General features: G+C 40.4%; 1 protein-coding gene across 4 annotated transcripts in view; it reads right to left on the reverse strand.

The window, feature by feature from the left end:
- Positions 1-21819, reverse strand: part of LOC124593637 (E3 ubiquitin-protein ligase CBL-B-B) — a 173412-nt gene that overhangs the window by 62674 nt on the left and 88919 nt on the right. For all 4 annotated transcript variants that reach the window (XM_047131952.1, XM_047131954.1, XM_047131953.1 and 1 more), the window contains exons 7-8: positions 17189-17269; positions 72-220 (exon numbers count right to left, since the gene is read on the reverse strand). In XM_047131952.1, the coding sequence (XP_046987908.1) occupies positions 72-220; positions 17189-17269 (230 nt within the window). The remainder of the gene's footprint in view (positions 1-71; positions 221-17188; positions 17270-21819) is intronic.

Below are 21819 nucleotides of genomic sequence, written 5' to 3' on the forward strand. Positions count from 1 at the left end.
ATTAACAAAATAAAAATTCTTCCACATTTATAAAAACCAAATTAATAACAAATTAATTTATGCCAGTATACCTCGGAGAAGAGCTAGGACTGCCTAGAGTGGGTGACGCCCTCCTTGGAGGCAACGGAGGAGGTGGAGCTGCAGTCACAACTGTAGCTGCTGTTGCTCTGCGTTGCAATTGTGGAGAAGGATGTGGGGATATCATAGGGCTTCGTCCACCCTGAAGACAAAAAAATACAATTTGTTTTGTTTATTAAGAATATGTTTGTGCGGCACAGACCAGTGTTGATTAGGTATTACAAGGTGTACAACTTTGCTTTCGCCATTTTTTCCCAACATTTGAGGCTTTAATGAAACAAATTGGTTACACATGTATCATTCAAAGTATTTTCCATCGCTGGCCACTACTTTCTCCCATCTTTTGGGCAGTGTACGAATCCCACATTGAAAAAATTATTCATCTTTAGAAGTGATCCACGAATCGATCCAACTTGTGACTTCTTCATGAGATCGGAAGTGTTGGTCAGCCAGGCCATGCACCATTGATCTAAACAGGTGATAGTCAGAGGGAGCAATGTCTGGAGAATACAGTGGGTGGGGTAGGACTTCCTATTTTAATGTTTTCAAGTACTTTTTGACCCCTTTTGCAACATGGGGTCGAGTGTTGTCGTGCTGCGAAATCACTTTATCGTGCCTCTCGCTGTATTGCAGCTGTTTGTCTTTTAATGCTCTGCTCAAATGCATTAATTGCATTTGATAACAAGCACCTGTGATTGTTTCACTTGGTTTTAACACTTCATAGTACATGACACTGAGTTGGTCCCACCAAATGCCGATCATGATTTTGGAGCCGTGAATATTTGGTTTGGCTGTTAAGGTGGAAGCATGGCCGGGATATCCCCATGATTTTTTGCATTTAGGGTTATCGTAATGAACCCATTTTTTGTCCCTGGCCACAATGCAATGCAGAAATACCTTCCGTTTTTGCCTCTGAAGCAACTGTTCACAAACACCGTTCAACATCTCTCTGTTTCAGCTCACATGGTACCCAAGTTCCTTCTTTCTGAATCATTCTCATAGCCTTGAGATGTTTTGAAATGGCTTGCTGTGTCACTCCCACTAATTGTGCCAATTCTTCTTGAGTTTGATGTGAATCTTCACTCAGAAATGTCTTCAATTCTGCATCTTCGAAAACATTCTCTCTTCCACCACTATGCCGGCCTATGATGTTAAAATCACCATTCTTGAAGCGTTGAAACCACTCACAACACATTCTTTCACTAATAGCATCCTTACCATATGTACTTGAGAGCATTCAATGAGACTCAGCTGCTGTTTTCTTCATATTGAAACAAAACAGTAACACCTCCCACAAATGCTGAGAATTAGGCTCGTAAACTGACATATTCAATCAAGAACAACTTTATGATGCAGACACAAATCGACTAATGTTTGAATGAGGTTATGTTGACCGAGGTACAAGCTAACTGCCTGATGTCTGCAATCTGTTTCTTTCGACCGCTACTTACTGTTGTCGCCACCTATCGGCAAATGGCGGAAGCAAAGTTGTACACCTTGTATGATTTTATCCAGTCCCTTAGCTCTGTAAATTAGCTTCAATTGTGATTAATTTCCTTTTCCACACTGTTGGAAAGTGTCATGTCTGGGTAAATAGCACATCAACATAGCACAACCTACCTCAAGCTGCCATCTTTACACATCTATGCTACACTGTGACTTGGTCTCAAGATGCTCTGACACCAGGACTTAGGCATTCAATGACCTGTTACTGTGTTGTGTTCTTAGATAACTGTCCTTAACTATGGTCCTTCTGGACATAGACTTTTGCCTTTTTAGAGTCAGTGAACTTGGCTGCTACAGAAAACAGTTACACTCCTTTATCAGACTACTGATATTCACAAACAGAATTCGTTGTGACTTTCTGTTTAAGTCAAACAGTAGTTTACTATAGAACTTTGAAGTGTGATTTGATGTTGTTATCAATAAATGTTTTGTTCCTTGTCTAACTGGGAGTGAGTTCTTGCTTACCAAGCCTTGGATGGGGCACTTCAGTTATTGACAACAAGAAATGGACTCCTGTCCTGTGCCCCAGGTAGAGAGAGCTTCCATGTTTTCTTTTCAAAGGCATGAGCACCCAAGTGTTCTTATGCAGCAGATGCAGCAAACCAAGCAGCAGGCACAAAACCTGAAATATCCAAACGACCGTCTTGCATCGAGTCCATGGTGAAGGGTCTCAGGACGTCACCACCACCGTTCCCACCATTTGACAAGAAAGCGAAACCATGGGTTACAATGCCACCTGTAACAGCACCATATTGCGCATGGAGTCTCAGGTGATATCCAGCAGCATGCCTTTTTAGTAGCTTACACTTGGGCTGATGTCTATTACATCCTTCAATAGTTAAATCCAGAATTAGAAGAAAATGACTTTCCTACGAACAGCTTAAAACAGTATGGATAGTATTGTGACTCAAATCCATGAGTGGCAGTCCATCATAAATATTTGTAACTGTCTTAACAAGATGGACAATCCCAACATATGTGGCTCACACAGTTGCAAGGACTTTTCTGGAGTTACAGTTACAGTGCAAAAACTCCAATTGTAAGCAACCATATGCCCACTCATTGCTCAGAGACATGATTTCAATTCATTTGCCTGACAGGCGACACAGAAACGATCTTCAAAAATTGAATGACCACTCATTACCAACATGCTTCCAGCTATTTGAGCATCTGAACAGCCAGTACAGAACTCCTCACAGGTGTTCTCTACCCACTTGCCCACCACTAAAGGCGCAAACCCAGACCCACTGTACTGGCTTCACAGCTCCACTGAATAAATCTTACCCTCTGCAAAAACTTTTGAGAGGCCAGCATACCCAGAAATTACAACCCTATAGCAATTGTTTCATCATGCACCATAGACAGCAATGCTAGTTATGACATGAAAAGTGTAAAACCTGTGGTAAATCAGCACATAACACAGAAACCTGCCAATCCACACTCAAAATGAATGTCAACAGCAAGCTCTTTGGAAACTAGGACTCAGATTTGGATGCTCATGTGTCCTCCAGGTGCAAGCAACCTCTCTCAGATGATCAAAATATCCATGGGTGTACTGCCGGTCTACAGTGTCCAACGGGCACAATATTTCAGCGATCATACATGTCGCCATCATCAGGTGACATGTATGATCGCCTAAATATTGTGCCCGTTAGACACTGTAGACCGGCAGTACACCTGTGGATATTTTGATTATCAAATACGCCGGGAGAAACTCAAGAATCTCTCTCAGATGAATTGTTAGCATTGGAAGTGTCGCTTAATGACGTTCCTGTCACATTCTAAATAGATTCAGGCTCTTCAACAACCACTATTATTCAGGACACATACAAAAGGCTTGTCTCACTACCCCTGTGATCTTTTTCAAAACAACTGAAAATTTATAGCAGTGATAACATTGAGGTGGTGAGTTAATTTTTTTTTCCATGATCAAATATCAAAAATATCTTTTGAGGGCTCACATATTGGTCATCACCACATGGGGATCTACAGATATCTTAGGACTGTATCTTTTTAACATGCTCAGTTTGGAAGTGTATGATTCTATGAATCAAATCCAATCTTTTGCACCTATTACCCATCTTCACGAACTTTTGATGTCCTAAGCTTCAGTATTTTCCCACCAGGCTACCGGATTAATGGATTATGAGGCATATATTACTTTGAAGCTTTTGCCACTCCCACATTCTTTAAAGTATGTAATGTGCCTTTCACTTTGAGGGAAAACTTTGCATGGAACTATAGCAGTTGCAAGACAAACGAATCCTGACACAGGTCTCGAGCAGTCTATTGGCTACCCAAATTTTTTAATCTTTGATGATTTGAGGTAATTTTAAGCCAACAATGAATGCATCATCTATAAAGACACTTATCCCATTTTAAATGTCAAGAATATTACAGTAAAACTTGTCAGGGTATGCTGTCCACAAGTCATTGTCAGAGACCAAAACCTACAGCTGGCATTATGTGAAGATTTCGCTATCATTCTGATGATTAACACCCCTTTTGGTCTATTTCAACACAATCATCTTCCTTTCAGCATTGCTAGTGCACCAGCCATTTTTCAATGGTATCTGGAGCAACATACTCAAGGAGTTCCAGGAGTGGCTCATTATCTTGATGATATTCTTGTAATGGCCACAAATGCCAAGGACCTTGCCACAAATTTTGTAGCCCTTTTCAGTGTCTTACAAAAGGATAACCTGAAATGCAACAAATACAAAGGCGTCTTTTTTGTGCCACAAGTGGAATATCTGTGAAATATTTTCAATGCTTCTGTGATCCACCCCACTGCTCACCACATTGAAGCTATACAAAAACTCCCAGCACCATGGGACTTCAAACAGCGAAAGAAAGTATTAGAACAACTCTACTACTCACAAAAACATACAGAAATTCCTGTCACCAAAGGACTCCAAACAGCTAAAGTCAGGGTTAGGACATCTCTACTACTTCACAAAAAATCAAAGCAACTGTTATCCCAGTTGCGGCAAGCCCTTTCTGAATATGAAGTGAGTGCTCTCCCAATCATTGCGCTTAACAGTTTACATGGATGCATCATATTATGGTCTCGGAGCAGTTCTCTCTCATAAAGTGAACGGTGTTGAGTGCCCAGCTGCTTTCACATTGAAATTTCTAATACCAGCTCAGCACAGTTATAGCCAAATTGAAAAGGAGGCTTTGGTCATTACACTTGAACTGGAAAATGTTCATGATTGCGTGTATGGTCAATGTTTCTGTTCTTTTAAAGATCACAAACCACTTCTACCTCTGTTAAACACTCACATGAACATACTTTCTAAGATGGCAAGGCACCTTCAACGTAGGGCTTTGTTCCTCTCTAGATACCCCTATGACATCTACTACTGCTTGAAGATGCAGCATGTGAACACTGATGCACTTTCCCATCTTCTAATAGAACAAGATCCAGAATTTGATGCCACACCATAGGTTTGTTTTCACACATATATGAAGTTGGAAAATGTGTCTCACATTTTCCCATAAACACTACATCAACTGCCAGACTGTTGCCCAAGGATCCTTTCATCCACAAGATCATGCAACTTGTGAAATGCAGGTGGCCAATGGAGAAAAAACACATACAACACTCAGAAGTACAGGAGTATTGGAACCGTCTTCATAAACTATCAGTGATCAGTGGAGCCCTCCTCCTATACAGCGAAAACAGTAAAATCATGGTTATCACTGCAAAAGCTTTACAACACTGCGCTGTCATGGTAAGTTTGGAACAATCATCTCAAAAAGACTGGCTTGCGAACATGATTTTTGGAAAGGCTTTGACAAAGGTATTGAAAAAATGGCTTGTGACTTGCCAGCAACATCAGCTCAAGGTAGCAGCACAGGCACGCAAATACTTCCCATGGCCTCTGGCAATGTCACCTTGGTCCAGAATTCATCTTGATTTTTCTGGTGCTTTTCTAGATTAATCTTGGCTAATACTGGTGTATGCTGAGGGCAACGTTCCTTATGTTTCATGAATGCAATCAACCGCGACTGCTAGGATTACAAAAGAACTGTCGCACATAATTTATGTTGAAGGCTTGCCTGAAACCACTATGTTTGACAATGGACCTCAATTTACATCAGCAGAATTTTGTCAATTCTGTGAACAGAATGGTATCCAATTGGTCCAAACAGCACCATATCATCCAGCATCAAATGGCCAGGGGGAATGTTCCATCAGAACTTTCAAAACCCAAATGGCAAAATTGCAACACAGGTACTACATTGATGATTTTCTCACTTTCCTTCTCGCATCGTACTGTTCTACACCACAGGATGGGGTGATGGGGTGAGCCCAACAGAGAAGTTGCATGGCCAATTACAGCTCTCTCAGCAACCAACTGTAAAACCTTTAACTTATGATCATTCTTCTCTGAGGTCTCACTGCCATTGCTATAAGATCCATGATGATGTGTTGGTGATGGTATTCTGCGAGAGTAGGCATCATTTAGTTCCAGCATGCATCACCTGCCTCCTTGGCAGAGTCATGGTTGAGGTCCAGTTGCCAGACCAGTCTCAGTGTTGAAAACTCTAAAAACAAGTGTGTCCTCACAGAACTCAGGGTGCCTCGGCAGGAGACTTCTTCACCGTTTCTGTTCCATATCTAGTCCACCTGGAGCCTGACAGTGACAGAAAGCTGCTGCAATAACATCAGGACTAAGCAACCACTGGACTCCTTGACACCAGTTTCCCTGATGACACATCTTCCACATCCAATGCCCCTGTTTCCACAGAAATCAACTGCGAAAGCCCAGAATCATCACTCCCTCCAGACACCGGCGACGGCAATACCAACATCTGTGACATTCAGATGGTTCACTATCACTCCTCTTGGGGGATATGGAGGGGGGAGAAGGGGGGGGGAATTGCTGTGTCTGGGCATATAGCCCATCAAAATAGCAAGACAACACCAACAGTAGACAATTCAGGAGCTCTTAGGGGCCACATGAATGAAAGCCGAAACAATGCAAGTTCTGAATGACAACAACCACCATGGTGTGTTCTCGAGGGCAACTCAGGATACCACCACTGCATTCTATGGCACTTGTCTCACTGAAAGGTGGCAGCCACATTGCCCCTAGATCTATTTGCTTCTGCCATATAAAGTGACCGCAAATAGTGTGTGACAGATTCTTCCACTGACACTGTACTTAAGATCCGATGCAGCCAGTGTCCAGCAGTCTACATCTACTCACCAGCGTGGAGAATGTAGTATACAGGGCCTACCTCAAATTACCATCTGTCCACATCTATGTTAGACTGTGAGTTGGCCTCAAGAAGCTCTGGCACCAGGACTCTGGTATTCAATGAATTCTTACTGTATTGTGTTCTCAGACAACTGTCCTTAACTGCACTTCTTCCCAACATAGATATTTGCCTATTTAGACTGAGCAAACTTGTCTGCTACAACAAACTGTTACAATCCTTTATCAGACTTCTAAAGTGCTCAAACAGAGACAGGTATAATCACATGAATAAAACATTCTCTGTTTTCCAGCTGTGTCAATTCAAATAAAATGCTCGAGCTTTCGATGGCCATCTCCGCCATCATCGTCAGGAGTTCACTGACTGCCAGGGCTGTTACGGTCTCTCGCTTATATAGGCATGATGACATCATCAGCAGCCAATCAGATCGATCCAATGTGGTGCACACATGTAAGTCAACCTGGGCAGCTTGTGGCAGCACCGGTGACGCCAGGTGGCGCCAGGGGGAGGTGCCACGTTTGAAACTGCTGCTCCCGCGTCGCGCATCTGTCTCTGCTTTCTTTCGATGTCCAACGCCCATCCCCATGCCCTGCTGAGTGTGTATCCCTGGTCTCTGTTGAAATTGTTTCTGTTTAAGCGAATCTCGGCCGCTTCCTTTATAACGGAGTCCCAATATGTAGAAGCATGAGCCAGCACTTTTGTATTTTCGAATTGTATCTTATGTCCGTTTTCTAGCCAATGCTCCGCTATGACCACATTGGATCAATTTGATTGGCTGCTGATGATGTCGTCATGCCTATATAAGCGAGAGACTGTAACAGCCCCGGCAGTCAGTGAACTCTTGACGACGATGGTGGAGATGACCATCGAAAGCTCGAGCATTTTATTTGAATTGACGTGGCTGGAAAACCAAGAATGTTTGATTCATGTATGCTGTTGCGAAAGACTCCGAGGGCACAGGTAGAATCACAGACAGAATTTGTTGTGACTTTGTTGTTTTTAACTCAAACAGCAGCTTACTACAGAACTGTGAACTCGTCAACCTGGGAGTGAGTTCTTGCTTACTGAGCCATGGAAAACACTCTTCAGAATGTTTTATCTTTAAAAATGCAGTGCTTCAATAGAAACAGACAGACATAAGTTCTAACTAACCAGGTTCAAAGCCTTCTGCCAACAAAATAGCTTTACACACTGGACTTCGACACTTTCCACCCTCAGAGTAACTGTGAAGCTGATTGACTGATGAGAACTTTTAAGACTGAAATGTTGAAACAGAAACAACAAAAGAGACTTTCCCTCATTTTAAATTCTTACTGAATCATACAACTTTCCTTGTGCAAGAGTCCTGCAGAGTTCGTTCATGAACATCAATGCAGAATACTTCTCTCACACCTGCCTCCGTAATTTTGTCCAAGCAGAAGATCATATGATGACTCCTCCATTCAATTAGTGCATGAATACCTAAATGGCAGATATTGAGACAAGCAATGCTGGAACAGAAAATCAAGAAAACTTGCTCAAAAGGCAAGAACAAAAAAAATCAAGAAAACCTGCTCAAAAGTGCAAGAGGCATGTGGACCAGAGTAGACACCTGCAAGATTTCACAGAGATCATGTGACGGAACTTGCTCCCTTTCTAGCAGTAGTTTATTATATGTTGTGGAGCAATGAAGGATAGCAAGCAATTGGAAAAAGTGCAGAACATTCTAATTTTCAAGAAGGATCATAAGACAGATGCATATAATTATAGTCTAATATCACTAACACCTATTCAATGTATAATTATGCAAGATGTTTTATGCTCATGCAAATATGCCATGGATCTCACTAAGGCCTTCAGAGACTGTACGCCCCACCTTGTCTCTCTAGTTCCTACACACCACCACCCAGCCACAAAGGAGCACTACTCTCATGACTCAATAACACCCATGACTGGAATAACTGAATCACATTCTCCGACAAGGTTTCGACTACCTCTCGCTATGCCCTGAAATGAGGTGTGTTCTGCCCACTATCCTCCATAACCCTTCCACAATGGTATTCTGCCACCCACCCAACCTATACAATATCCTTGTTCATCCCTACAGCAACTCCCTATACCCCAACCCATTGCCGCATGGCACATATCCATTCAATAGACCTAGATGCAAGACCCGTCCCACGCATCATCATCCCACTAACACCTACTCCAGACCTGTCACAGACATCTCTTACCCCATCAAAGGCAGAGCTGCCTCTGACAGCAGCCACATGATCTACATACTAAGCTGCAAAAATTGTGCTGCTTTCTACATTGGCATGGCAACTAACAAACTGTCTGTCCACATGAATGGCCATGGCTAAATTATGGCCAACAGAAAGCTAAACCACCTAACTGCCAAAAACGCTGCCCAGCACAATGTACTTCACTTCACTGACTGCTTCACAGCTGGGATCATCTGGTTCCTTCCTACCAACACCACCTTTACTGAATAGCACAGGTGGGAAATCTTCCTACAATGTATCCTTTATTACCATAAGCCCCTGGCCTCAACCATTGTCAGTCCCTGTCCTCTACCTACCTATTCCCTTCCCTGCTCCCACTCCAGCACTATAGACACCTTCCATTCTGCCAACGCATCTACAGTCTCCCCCCTCCTTTACCTCTATTCTTTTCTCTCCCTCTTTTCAGTCTCCGCCCCCCTCTCCCAAGCACAGCCCCCTGACTCTGTGCCTAGCACCCCTAAACTGTTCCCGCCATATCCCTGCATGCTCTCGCAGGCAGTGTAACATCTTTCCCCACACCTACCATGTTATCCCTCCTGATCACTACCCCATGCCTCCTCCTTACCCCTACCAGCCGCCCCAGATTACTGCTCACATTAGACCCAGTCACAGTTGGGCCACATTAGACAGAGACAGTGGCCATGCTTGTGTGAGTTGTGCTTGTGTGAATGTGTCTGTATGTTTTTTATTTCTGAGGAAGAGCTTTTTTGTTCCAAACCTTAAATGTTTAGCAATCTTTTCACTGAGTCTGACATCAGAGCCTACTCTTTGTGCTGGGTAGCAATATATACTGTTGTTATTCCACCTGGGCTTTCCAGTATTAGAACTGTTATATTCATGGTTGTAATTAAGCTGATTATATTAACTTGTTTAAAAACTTGAGCATTCATTTTAACAAAGAGAAAATATATAATTTTATTTTTAACTTTGTACGTGGCGCAGAATAATGTGATTGGGACAGTTTCTTTATAAACTTCTGATCAGTGTTTTTACTGAAGCTTAAAAATATTGCTATTTCATGTGCCATACCATGATCTCTTATTTATTTATTTATTTACACATAAAGTTTCATAGGACCAAATTGTGGAGCAAATCTCCAAAGTCATGGAATGTTTCACCACATGAAATTACAACATACAAGTAATAACAGATAAAAATAAAATGTTTATGAACCCAAAAAAAAGCCAAGCCATAAGTTTAAGTAAACGCAATCAACAATACAACAGAATTAGTTTAATTTTTCAAAGAACTCCTCGACAGTATAAAAGAAGTGACCCATGAGGAAACTCTTCAGTTTAGGTTTGAAAGTATGTGGATTACTGCTAAGATTTTTTAATTCTAGTGGTAGCTTATTGAAAATGGATGCAGCAGTATACTGCACACCTTTCTGCAGAAGAGTTAAGGAAGTCTGAAAGAAGTGACCCATGAGATAACTCTTCAGTTTCGGTTTGAAAGCATGTGGATTACTGTTAAGATTTTTGAATTTGAGTGGTAGCTTACTGAAAATGGATGCAGCAGCATACTGCACACCTTTCTGCAGAAGGATTAAGGAAGTCCAATCCAAATGCAGGTTTGATTTCTGCCAAGTATTAACTGAGCGAAAGCTGCTTATTCTTGGGAATAAGCTAATATTGTTAACAAGAAATGACAGTGAGGAATATATATATTGAGAGGCCAATGTCAAAATACCCGGACTCTTGAACAGGGATCGACAAGAGGTTGGTGAACTTTTTTTTTGGTCATCAGTCTACTGACTGGTTTGATGCGGCCCGCCACGAATTCCTTTCCTGTGCTAACCTCTTCATCTCAGAGAAGCACTTGCAACCTACGTCCTCAATTATTTGCTTCACGTATTCCAATCTCTGTCTTCCTCTACAGCTTTTGCCCTCTACAGCTCCCTCTAGTACCATGGAAGTCATTCCCTCATGTCTTAGCAGATGTCCTATCATCCTGTCCCTTCTCCTTATCAGTGTTTTCCACATATTCCTTTCCTCTCCGATTCTGCGTAGAACCTCCTCATTCCTTACCTTATCAGTCCACCTAATTTTCAACATTCGTCTATAGCACCACATCTCAAATGCATTGATTCTCTTCTGTTCCGGTTTTCCCACAGTCCATGTTTCACTACCATACAATGCTGTACTCCAGACGTACATCCTCAGAAATTTCTTCCTCAAATTAAGGCCGGTATTTGATATTAGTAGACTTCTCTTGGCCAGAAATGCCTTTTTTGCCATAGCAAGTCTGCTTTTGATGTCCTCCTTGCTCCGTCCGTCATTGGTTATTTTACTGCCTAGGTAGCAGAATTCCTTAACTTCATTGACTTTGTGATCATCAATCCTGATGTTAAGTTTCTCGCTGTTCTCATTTCTACTACTTTTCATTACCTTCGTCTTTCTCCGATTTACTCTCAAACCATACTGTGTACTCATTAGACTGTTCATTCCGTTCAGCAGATCATTTAATTCTTCTTCACTTTCACTCAGGACAGCAATGTCATCAGCGAATCGCATCATTGATATCCTTTCACCTTGTATTTTAATTCCACTCCTGAACCTTTCTTTTATTTCCATCATTGCTTCCTCGATGTACAGATTGAAGAGTAGGGGCGAAAGGCTACAGCCTTGTCTTACACCCTTCTTAATACGAGCACTTCGTTCTTGATCGTCCACTCTTATTATTCCCTCTTGCTTGTTGTACATATTACATATGACCCGTCTCTCCCTATAGCTTACCCCTACCTTTTTCAGAATCTCGAACAGCTTGCACCATTTTATATTGTCAAACGCTTTTTTCAGGTCGACAAATCCTATGAAAGTGTCTTGATTTTTCATTAGCCTTGCTTCCATTATTAGCTGTAACGTCAGAATTGCCTCTCTCGTCCCTTTACTTTTCCTAAAGCCAAACTGATCGTCACCTAGCGCATTCTCAATTTTCTTTTCCATTCTTCTGTATATTATTCTTGTAAGCAGCTTCGATGCATTAGCTGTTAAGCTGATTGTGTGATAATTCTTGCACTTGTCAGCTCTTGCTGTCTTCGGAATTGTGTGGATGATGCTTTTCCGAAAGTCAGATGGTATATCGTCAGACTCATATATTCTACACACCAACGTGAATAGTTGTTTTGTTGCCACTTCCCCCAATGATTTTAGAAATTCTGATGGAATGTTATCAATCCCTTCTGCCTTGTTTGACCGTAAGTCCTCCAAAGCTCTTTTAAATTCCAATTTTAATACTGGATCCCCTATCTCTTCTAAATCGACTCCTGTTTCTTCTTCTATCACATCAGACAAATCTTCACCCTCATAGAGGCTTTCAATGTATTCTTTCCTCCTATCTGCTCTCTCCTCTGCATTTAACAGTGGAATTCCTGTTGCACTCTTAATGTTACCACCATGGCTTTTAATGTCACCAAAGGTTGTTTTGACTTTCCTGTATGCTGAGTCTGTCCATCCAACAATCACATCTTTTTCAATGTCTTCACATTTTTCCTGCAGCCATTTCATCTTAGCTTCCCTGCACTTCCTATTTATTTCATTCCTCAGCGACTTGTATTTCTGATTTTTCCGGAACATGTTTGTACTTCCTCCTTTCATCAATCAACTGAAGTATTTCTTCTGTTACCCATGGTTTCTTCGCAGCTACCTTTTTTGTACCTGTGTTTTCCTTCCCAACTTCTGTGATGGCCCTTTTTGGAGATGTCCATTCCTCTTCAACTGTACTGCCTACTGCGCTATTCCTTATTGCTGTATCTATAGCGTTAGAGAACTTCAAACATATCTCGTCATTCCTTAGTACTTCCGTATCCCACTTCTTTGCGTATTGATTCTACCTGACTAATGTCTTGAACTTCAGCCTACTCGTCATCACTACTATATTGTGATCTGAGTCTATATCTGCTCCTGGGTACGCCTTACAATCCAGTATCTGATTTCGGAATCTCTGTCTGACCATGATGTAATCTAATCGGAATCTTCCCGTATCTCCCGGCCTTTCCCAAGTATACCTCCTCCTCTTGTGATTCTTGAACAGGGTATTCGCTATTACTAGCTGAAACTTGTTACAGAACTCAATTAGTCTTCCTCCTCTTTCATTCCTTGTCCCAAGCCCATATTCTCCTGTAACCTTTTCTTCTACTCCTTCCCCTACAACTGCATTCCAGTCGCCCATGACTATTAGATTTTCGTCCCCCTTTACATACTGCATTACCCTTTCAATATCCTCATACACTTTCTCTATCTGTTCATCTTCAGCTTGCGACGTTGGCATGTATACCTGAACTATCGCTGTCGGTGTTGGTCTGCTGTAGATTCTGATTAGAACAACCCGGTCACTGAACTGTTCACAGTAACACACCCTCTGCCCCACCTTCCTATTCATAATGAATCCTACACCTGTTATACCATTTTCTGCTGCTGTTGATATTACCCAATACTCATCTGACCAGAAATCCTTGTCTTCCTTCCACTTCACTTCACTGACCCCTACTATATCTAGATTGAGCCTTTGCATTTCCCTTTTCAGATTTTCTAGTTTCCCTACCACGTTCAAGCTTCTGACATTCCACGCCCCGACTCGTAGAACGTTATCCTTTCGTTGATTATTCAATCTTTTTCTCATGGTAACCTCCCCCTTGGCAGTCCCCTCCCGGAGATCCGAATGGGGGACTATTCCAGAATCTTTTGCCAATGGAGAGATCATCATGACACTTCATCAAATACAGGCCACATGTCCTGTGGATACACGTTACGTGTCTTTAATGCAGTGGTTTCCACTGCCTTCTGCATCCTCATGTCGTTGATCATTGCTGATTCTTCCGCCTTTAGGGGCAGTTTCCCACCCCTAGGACAAAAGAGTGCCCTGAACCTCTATCCGCTCCTCCACCCTCTTTGGCAAGGCCGTTGGCAGAATGAGGCTGACTTCTTATGCCGGAAGTCTTCGGCCGCCAATGCTGATTATTTATCAAAATTTAGGGAGTGGCGGGGATCGAACCCGGGACCGAAGACATTTTGATTATGAATCAAAGACGCTACCCCTAGACCACGGGTTAATCATGAACTTACACCACTTATTGCTCGAACCCCCCATTTCTGAGCTAAAAATGTCCTTTTAGAATGAGAAGAGTTGCCCCAAAATACAATATCATATGATATAAGTGAATGGAAATGAGCAAAGTAGACTAATTTTCATGCTGAACGATCACTCACTTCAGATACTGTTTGAATAGTAAAAATGGCAGTATTAAGTCTTTGAACAAGATCCTGAACATGGGCTTTCCACGACAGCTTACTATCTATCTGAACACCTAGAAATTTGAACTGTTCAGATTCACTAATCATATGCCCATTCTGTGAAATTAAAACGTCAGGTTTGGTTGTATTGTGTGTTAGAAAGTGTAAAAACTGAGTCTTACTGTGATTTAGCATTAGTTTATTTTCTACAAGCCATGAGCTTAGGTCATGTCTGCACTATTTGAAACCGACCCAATGTTGCACACAACATCCTTTACTACCAAGCTACTGTCATCAGCAAAAAGAAATATTTTAGAGTTACCCGTAATACTAGAGGGCATATCATTTATATAAATAAGAAACAGGAGTGGCCCCAACACTGATCCCTGGGGCACCCCCCCACCTGACAGTACCCCACTCAGACCCCACATCAGATCTGTTATCAACATTGCGAATAATGACCTTTTGCTGCCTGTTGCTAAAGTAAGAGGTGAACCTATTGTGAGCTACTTCCTGTATTCTGTAATGGTCCAACTTCTGGAGCAATATTTTGTGGTCAACACAATCAAATGCCTTAGTTAAATAAAAAAATATGCCAAGCATTAGAAACCTTTTGTTTAACCCATCAAGTACCTCACAGAGAAAAGAGAATATAGCATTTTCAGTTGTTAAATGACTTCTAAAGCCGAACTGTGCATTTGGTAGCAAATCGTGTGATATAAAATGATCAATTATCCTTAAATACACGGCCTTTTCAATAACTTTTGCAAAAACTGATGGCATAGAAATAGGTCTAAAATTATCTACATTATCCTTTCCTCCCTTTTAATAAAGCGGCTTTACTACTGAATACTTTAATCGCTCAGGAAACTGACCATTCCTAAAGGAAAATTACAAATATGGCTAAATACAGAGCTAACATGTGCAGCACAGTACTTTAATATTCTGCTAGGCACTCCATCATAGCCATGAGAGTCCTTAGTCTTCAGTAATTTAATTACTGACTCAATCTCCCTCTTGTCTGTATCAAAGAGGAGTATTTCAGACATCAATCTCGGAAAGGCATTTGCCAAGAGAGTTATATGATTCCCTGTAGAAACTAAATTTTTATTTAATTCACAAGGAATTTTCAGAAAATGGTTGTTAAAAACTGTACAAACTTTTGATTTATAAGTAACAGAAATATTTTTACTATGAACTGACTTTATATCGTCGAGCTTGTGCTGCTGACCAGACACTTCCTTCACAACTGACCATATAGTTTTAATTTTATCCTGTGAATTAGCTATTTTCTATTTGCATACCACATACTCTTCGCCTTCCTAATAACATTTTTAAGCACCTTACAGTGCTGTCTGTAATGGGCTACTGTAGCTTGATTGTGACCACTTCTAATATTTTGATATAATTCCCACTTTGTTCTACATGATATCCTTATACCACTATTCAGTCAACCAGGCTGCCTTTTACTGCTAGTACCCCATTCAGAAGTTCTAATGGAAAGCAACTCTCTAAGAGCATGAGAGATGTGTTAAGGAAAACATTATATTTATCACCTATGTTATTGGCACTATAAACATCCTGCCACTCTTGTTCCTTCATGAGATTTTTAAAAAAAACCTCTATTGCTGTTGGATTAACTTTTCTACATAGTTTGTAATTATATGTGACATTTGTTTAAGTACAAAAGCCTTTTAGTGTTAAAATTTGTGCATCATGGTCTGAAAGGCCATTAATCCTTTTACCAACAGAATTCTCATCTAGCAACGAAGAATGAATAAAAATATTGTATATGGCTGTGCTACTGTTCCCCTGCACCCTAGTTGGAAAAAACACAGTCAGCATGAGAACATATGAATTTAGGAGATCTACCAACATCATTTTTCTTGCACCATCATATACAAAATGTGTATTGAAGTCACCACATGTAACTAATTTCTGGTACTTCCTATAAAGTGAACCAACAACCCTCTCTAGCTTGAGCAGAAATGCTCTGAAGTCAGAGTCAAGGGACCTATAAACAACAACAATTTAGTTTCACTAAATTCAACTGCCCCTGCACAACATTCAAATATCTGTTCAGTGCAGTGCAGTGATACGTCTATGGACTCAAATAGAATACTGTTTTTTATGTACATGGCCTCTCCTTGAAAAACAGCCAGCTAATCTGTATCCTGGTGCTAGAAGCCTGTGAATTGTCAAATTATTTAAGTGCTGCTCTGATACACCAATAATTTCAGAGTCAACATCTATAAGCAGTTCACTAACTTTATCTCTAATACTTCTTATTTTTTGATGAAATACACTAATTCTTTCTCTACTTGGAAATATGATGTCCTCTGAATGTGGCCCTTACTTAGAGCGACTTCCTTTCAGCAGGTATACCTTATCAGATGACTTCAATCTAAAAAAGGTGCATCTCTAATACCAACTACTGCAAGAATTTTTCCATGAGTGATGATCCCACCACCACCGCCACCACCACCCACTACACTGTCACTTATAATTTTTGCCAGCCTCCCTTTCCCATACCTATTGAGGTGCAGGCCACACCTAGTGAAACCCGATCTACTGATAGACTCAACTGGCAACATATACTGAGAATTCTGCTAACCCACATTTATATGCCACCATACTGAACTTCAGGAAAGTTTAATACTCCAGCAGCATCTGTGGAATATCACTTTAAGACTGCAAGTAAACCCTGTCATATCATACTTTATTGTACACTGGAAAAACAAGTGTTACAGAGTTACAAATCTCTACCAAATGCCCAGTTCTGCAAGAGGTTACTCATTCTGTTCAATGTACACCATTTTTGCAACAGCAGTGTAACTTCATAAGTATCCTTACATGAAAATAAGGAAAAGGAAAACATACCCGACATTCTGCATTTTCTGTCCTAGGTGAGAGAGCAAGGGCTTGCAGACAGCTGTTATTACAGTTCCAGTTGTTTAGATCCTGTAAAAAAAATCAAATTTGTACACAGAATATCAACTAACATATAGATAAGATTGAAATATGACATGGACCAATTCAATATGATAAAAAGATTTATTTAAAAAAAAAGTCCTCTGTAAGACTGTAGAAATTTATTGAAGTCAGGGTTATATAAATTCAAATAACATGTTAATTCAACAAGCAGATATAGTTCATGGAATTATTTAGAGATAGAAAATCATTGTTAGAGATACAGGCTGTATATAAAAAGAAAGGAAATATGATGCAGCAGCGCTCATTGTATATTAAATAAAGAGATCACATCTTGGCTATCTTTAGACCAAATCAAACTTCTGCATGAATTATAGAACTCTGTCATGTTTTCCCTTGCTGTGCTACATGGATTCTGGTTAGGGCTATCAGAAAATCTTTTTTTCCATGTTCAGTTTAATTCAAGCACTCATCAGTTTGTATTATAGTCAACCTACCCACATTTCATTTTATGTTTGTTGCGGATCAGTAACTTGTTTGTAGCAGAGATTAAAAATATGATAGATTCAGTATTGTACACTATACACAGGAAGCAAGTTTAATATTCTCCACTGGTGATGACAGAAAAATGTTATGTTTGGAGCAGCCTGGAGTGTAACTGCTCAGTATTGTTACTAAAGTGTGAAGTGGGTGTTTCCACTAACTTAGAAGTGGCAAGAAGACACCCAATTAAAACGTGTAACATTGGTTAAATATTGGAGCTCCAAAAGACATTGGAGCTCAGTGCAAGTATTCATCTCAATACAAGTAAAACTCGGGCTTCTTACCAACATGAGTAATCACAATTTGCTGTGTGATGCGTTACTGGTAGGGAAAACACTCACTAGGAGCTGAAATTTCATGACCACAGGCTCACTTCAACGAATGGCATGTATTTGAATATCAGCATTGCAAAGCTGTCCACAGATAATCACTATATCTTCCTCAAAGACTGTTGGATACATGACAGAATGCATGGATACTATAAGAACTGTAATCAGCATGGAACTTAGTGCTCAACCTGACAACCAATGTACGTCCATTCAAAGAGAAGACAAAATTTGAAACACCCACATATTTGTGTATGAAATATATCAGAATTGTGGTGCCGGGCTCATGCTGTGAGACGGAATTAGTTCTGGCAGACATTTTCATCATTTTTGAATCCAAAAAATATTCAGACAATATAACCTGCAGCTTTGCAGTCCTCCTTAAATTTTAACACATCTAGTAATTCAGCAAGTAATATAGTATTTTAAATAGTAATGCAACTTACAACTGATAATATATTGAAACCCAAAACTACCGTTTACAAATTAGATAATGGGGCTCATTGAGAGTGCACGATGTTATTATGTCCTCCGTACCCTGCTTCTATCAGACTGCAGAATTTCACTCTTAACTGTATAACCAGTTATATTTTTGTCGGCAAACATATTGTTTACAAAAAGTCATTTTCAGTTTGTATTATTTTGAATTTTTATTTGTTCTGTTGCTTTTAGTTTACTTCCTTGTGCATGAGGGAACCAGTCACATTTTACCACTCACTGCTCATCACACGAGAGAGTTTCACTGCAATGGAATCAAACATGTACACTGGACTGCATTGCAGTTATTTGAAAACATATATGTTATGATTTGAAACAATGTTGCAAGCTATTTTCATCCAGAAAATATCTATGAAAAGGGGCCTTCAGGTTATACAATGTCTCTGTGTGGTCTTGGACATCATATCTTTGGTTGGTTGGTCGGTTGGTTTGGGGGAGGGGACTAGACAGTGAGACCATCAGTCCCACCAGATTAGGGAAGGATGGGGAAGGAAGACAGCTACATCCTTTCAAAGGAACCATCCCAGTATTTGCCTGAAGTGATATAGGGAAATTATGCAAAACCTAAATCAGGATGGTTGGACACATGTTTGAACCATCATCCTCCCAAGTGCGAGTCCAGTGTGCTAACCCTGCACCACCTCACTAAGTTTCATATCTTTGCATGTGGAACTGTGACTGTGCAGATATTTAGAAATAATATCTTCACAGTTTATTTATGTTAGAATAATGGGTCATTTCAATGTTCAAGGTGAAATTATTTGGCTGCAGAGAGTTTGTTTCACAGATGAATATCTTCTGTGGCAAACAAGTCAGCGCACAGAATACACAGTTAATGACTTGGCCTCTCATGATGTGTGGTTCTGCCCACTATCCTCTTCTAAAAACACTTCTCAAACTAAGAACTCTTATTAAGTAAGGCTAGAGCTAAGAGCTCTTATTAAATGGACTAATAGTCACTTCCTATAGATCATGTTAAACCATACATCATTGTGTGTGATGTATGCATATTTATGATAGTTCCATATTGTGCTGAAACTTCCTGAAACATTGAATTGTGTGTTCACAACTTTTCCTGCAAGACTAAGCGCACGCAACCATTGCCCAAAGAGGCAAGGAGGTGCATGCACCAGTGCAAAGTCACAAATGCCTCTGATTTGTGCACAGTGTTTGATATGCACTCAGTTTTCCGATCCCAGATGAGGAAACATATGCAACTGTTGTCTACCTATCCACAGATATCTCCATTTGATGCTTTGTCATACTACAGCTCACTGTTCAAAGATTCAGTCTGCCACACAAATTCAAATCTGACTTTGGCTTAGCATTTTGGCCAAGTGGTCTAATTAGAAACAAATGGAATTTGAACAGTATTGCTATGTATTTACTATTTTCTGGCAGTTGAATCCCCTTTATTATAAAGATGGGGTGAAATTAAACAACTGTCTACAGTTCCTTACAACCTGGATACCACAAAGTGGCCTGACTAAAACAGAAAGCCTTCATAGACACCTTCTACGAACATATGTTGATGAAGAGGAGGAATTCTGGGGCCCTGGCTGTGCCGAAGCTGGCGTGGTTCCTTTATGAGCCCTTCGATTCATAAATAGTTTGCACCAACAAGAGAAAATAAATGAACACTGGAATCTCTAGCATAAATGTGAATCCCTAAAGTAATTTTTTATTTGCAAATAAGTTTGGAAACCCAACATCTAATCTCTTGGTATTTTTTCATTAGCCATCCAACAGTCTTTGTGTGTTGCAGATCCATATACTGCAGAAACTGATCTCTTCTATTCTTTACAATTTAAACTCCTAATACATTTGGCTTTGCTAGTGAATCAGATTCATCAGATCAATAATAAAATGTCCAGATGTTTCAGAGTCTTTCCAGTGCTTCAGTGTATGAGCTCTTCAAGTGAACAGAAAATACATATTTGTAATATAAACTAAAGGACTTTACAGCAAATACTGGAAGCTCCAGGTAGGAACATCAACAATGTAGGAAAAGATAGATTGCTACTTACTGTAAAGATGACATGCTAAGTTGCAAACAGGCAGAGTTAAAAGAAACTTACACATATGCTTTCCGCCACAGTCCTCATCGGAAAAAGAGGCCAGTATGCCTGAGCTACTGGAGTTGGCAGTTATATGTGAGGTGTGCTTGCTTGTGTGAATGAATGGTGTGTGTTTCTCTTTTCCTGATGAAGGCTGGGGCCAAAAGCTTTTAATTGTGGCTGTCTGCAACTTAGCATGTTTTACTTACAGTAAGTAGCAATCTATCTTTCCCTGCATTGTTGGACTTTACTAGCATGACGATTTGATGATTGTTACTTTGTTTTTTCCTTGATATAAAGTTTTCTTGTATTTAGAACTCATCATTACGATTACAGATTTTGTGAGATAAATAAAATACACGTACTTGCATATTTTTGACCTGTTCATAGTGGATTGTTAAGAACAAAGCATGTGTTTTGTTCCTCACAGTAAGCCTTACAAGTAATGTTGGATAGCCTTCAGCATGCCTTTAGAGGGCACATTCATGCTGCAGCCTTACTGGTGCACATCACAGCACACCTCGATGTATCTGACAAACAAATCCACTGCCCACTAGCCACCCACACATGTGTATTTAACCTGCAGCTGCAGCTCAATCACTGGAGTAGGATGTGTGATTCTCTCTAGGTGTGAATGGATTTATGTGTAGCTATTAAGATAGAGACATGGATCTCTATTTGCATGTGGGGCAAACACAGGCACGTGACAAGGAGGCGCAAGGTGCTCAGATGTAAATGCCCCTTAACAAAACTTGAACCGAGGACCTTGTTGTTCACAGGCAGTCGTCTAACTGACTGAGCTATCCATGCACAACCCGCAACCCATCCTCACAGACACAATTCTACCAGAAACTCTCTGGAAACTTTGTACTGATGTTACTTGTGCTATAGCAAACCAAAACACCTTTTCTTTAAATATGATTCATGTTCAAACTGAAAATAATTGTTTGCACAGAAGTTTGTTTTGATACTATATCACTAACAAGTCATGTGTGTCTACACTTTGGTCAAGACTTATCATCTCTGACACTTGAACTGTTGAGATAACATTATTACAGTTTTTATTTGATTTTCTGAAAATCAGTGATTCACAGACATGTTAACATCTGAAACAGTTTGGTGAATCAAAAGTCCTCTAATAATGTGTTTTGAAGAA

The sequence above is a fragment of the Schistocerca americana genome, chromosome 2, assembly GCF_021461395.2.
Source record: "Schistocerca americana isolate TAMUIC-IGC-003095 chromosome 2, iqSchAmer2.1, whole genome shotgun sequence".
Taxonomy (NCBI): domain Eukaryota; kingdom Metazoa; phylum Arthropoda; class Insecta; order Orthoptera; family Acrididae; genus Schistocerca; species Schistocerca americana.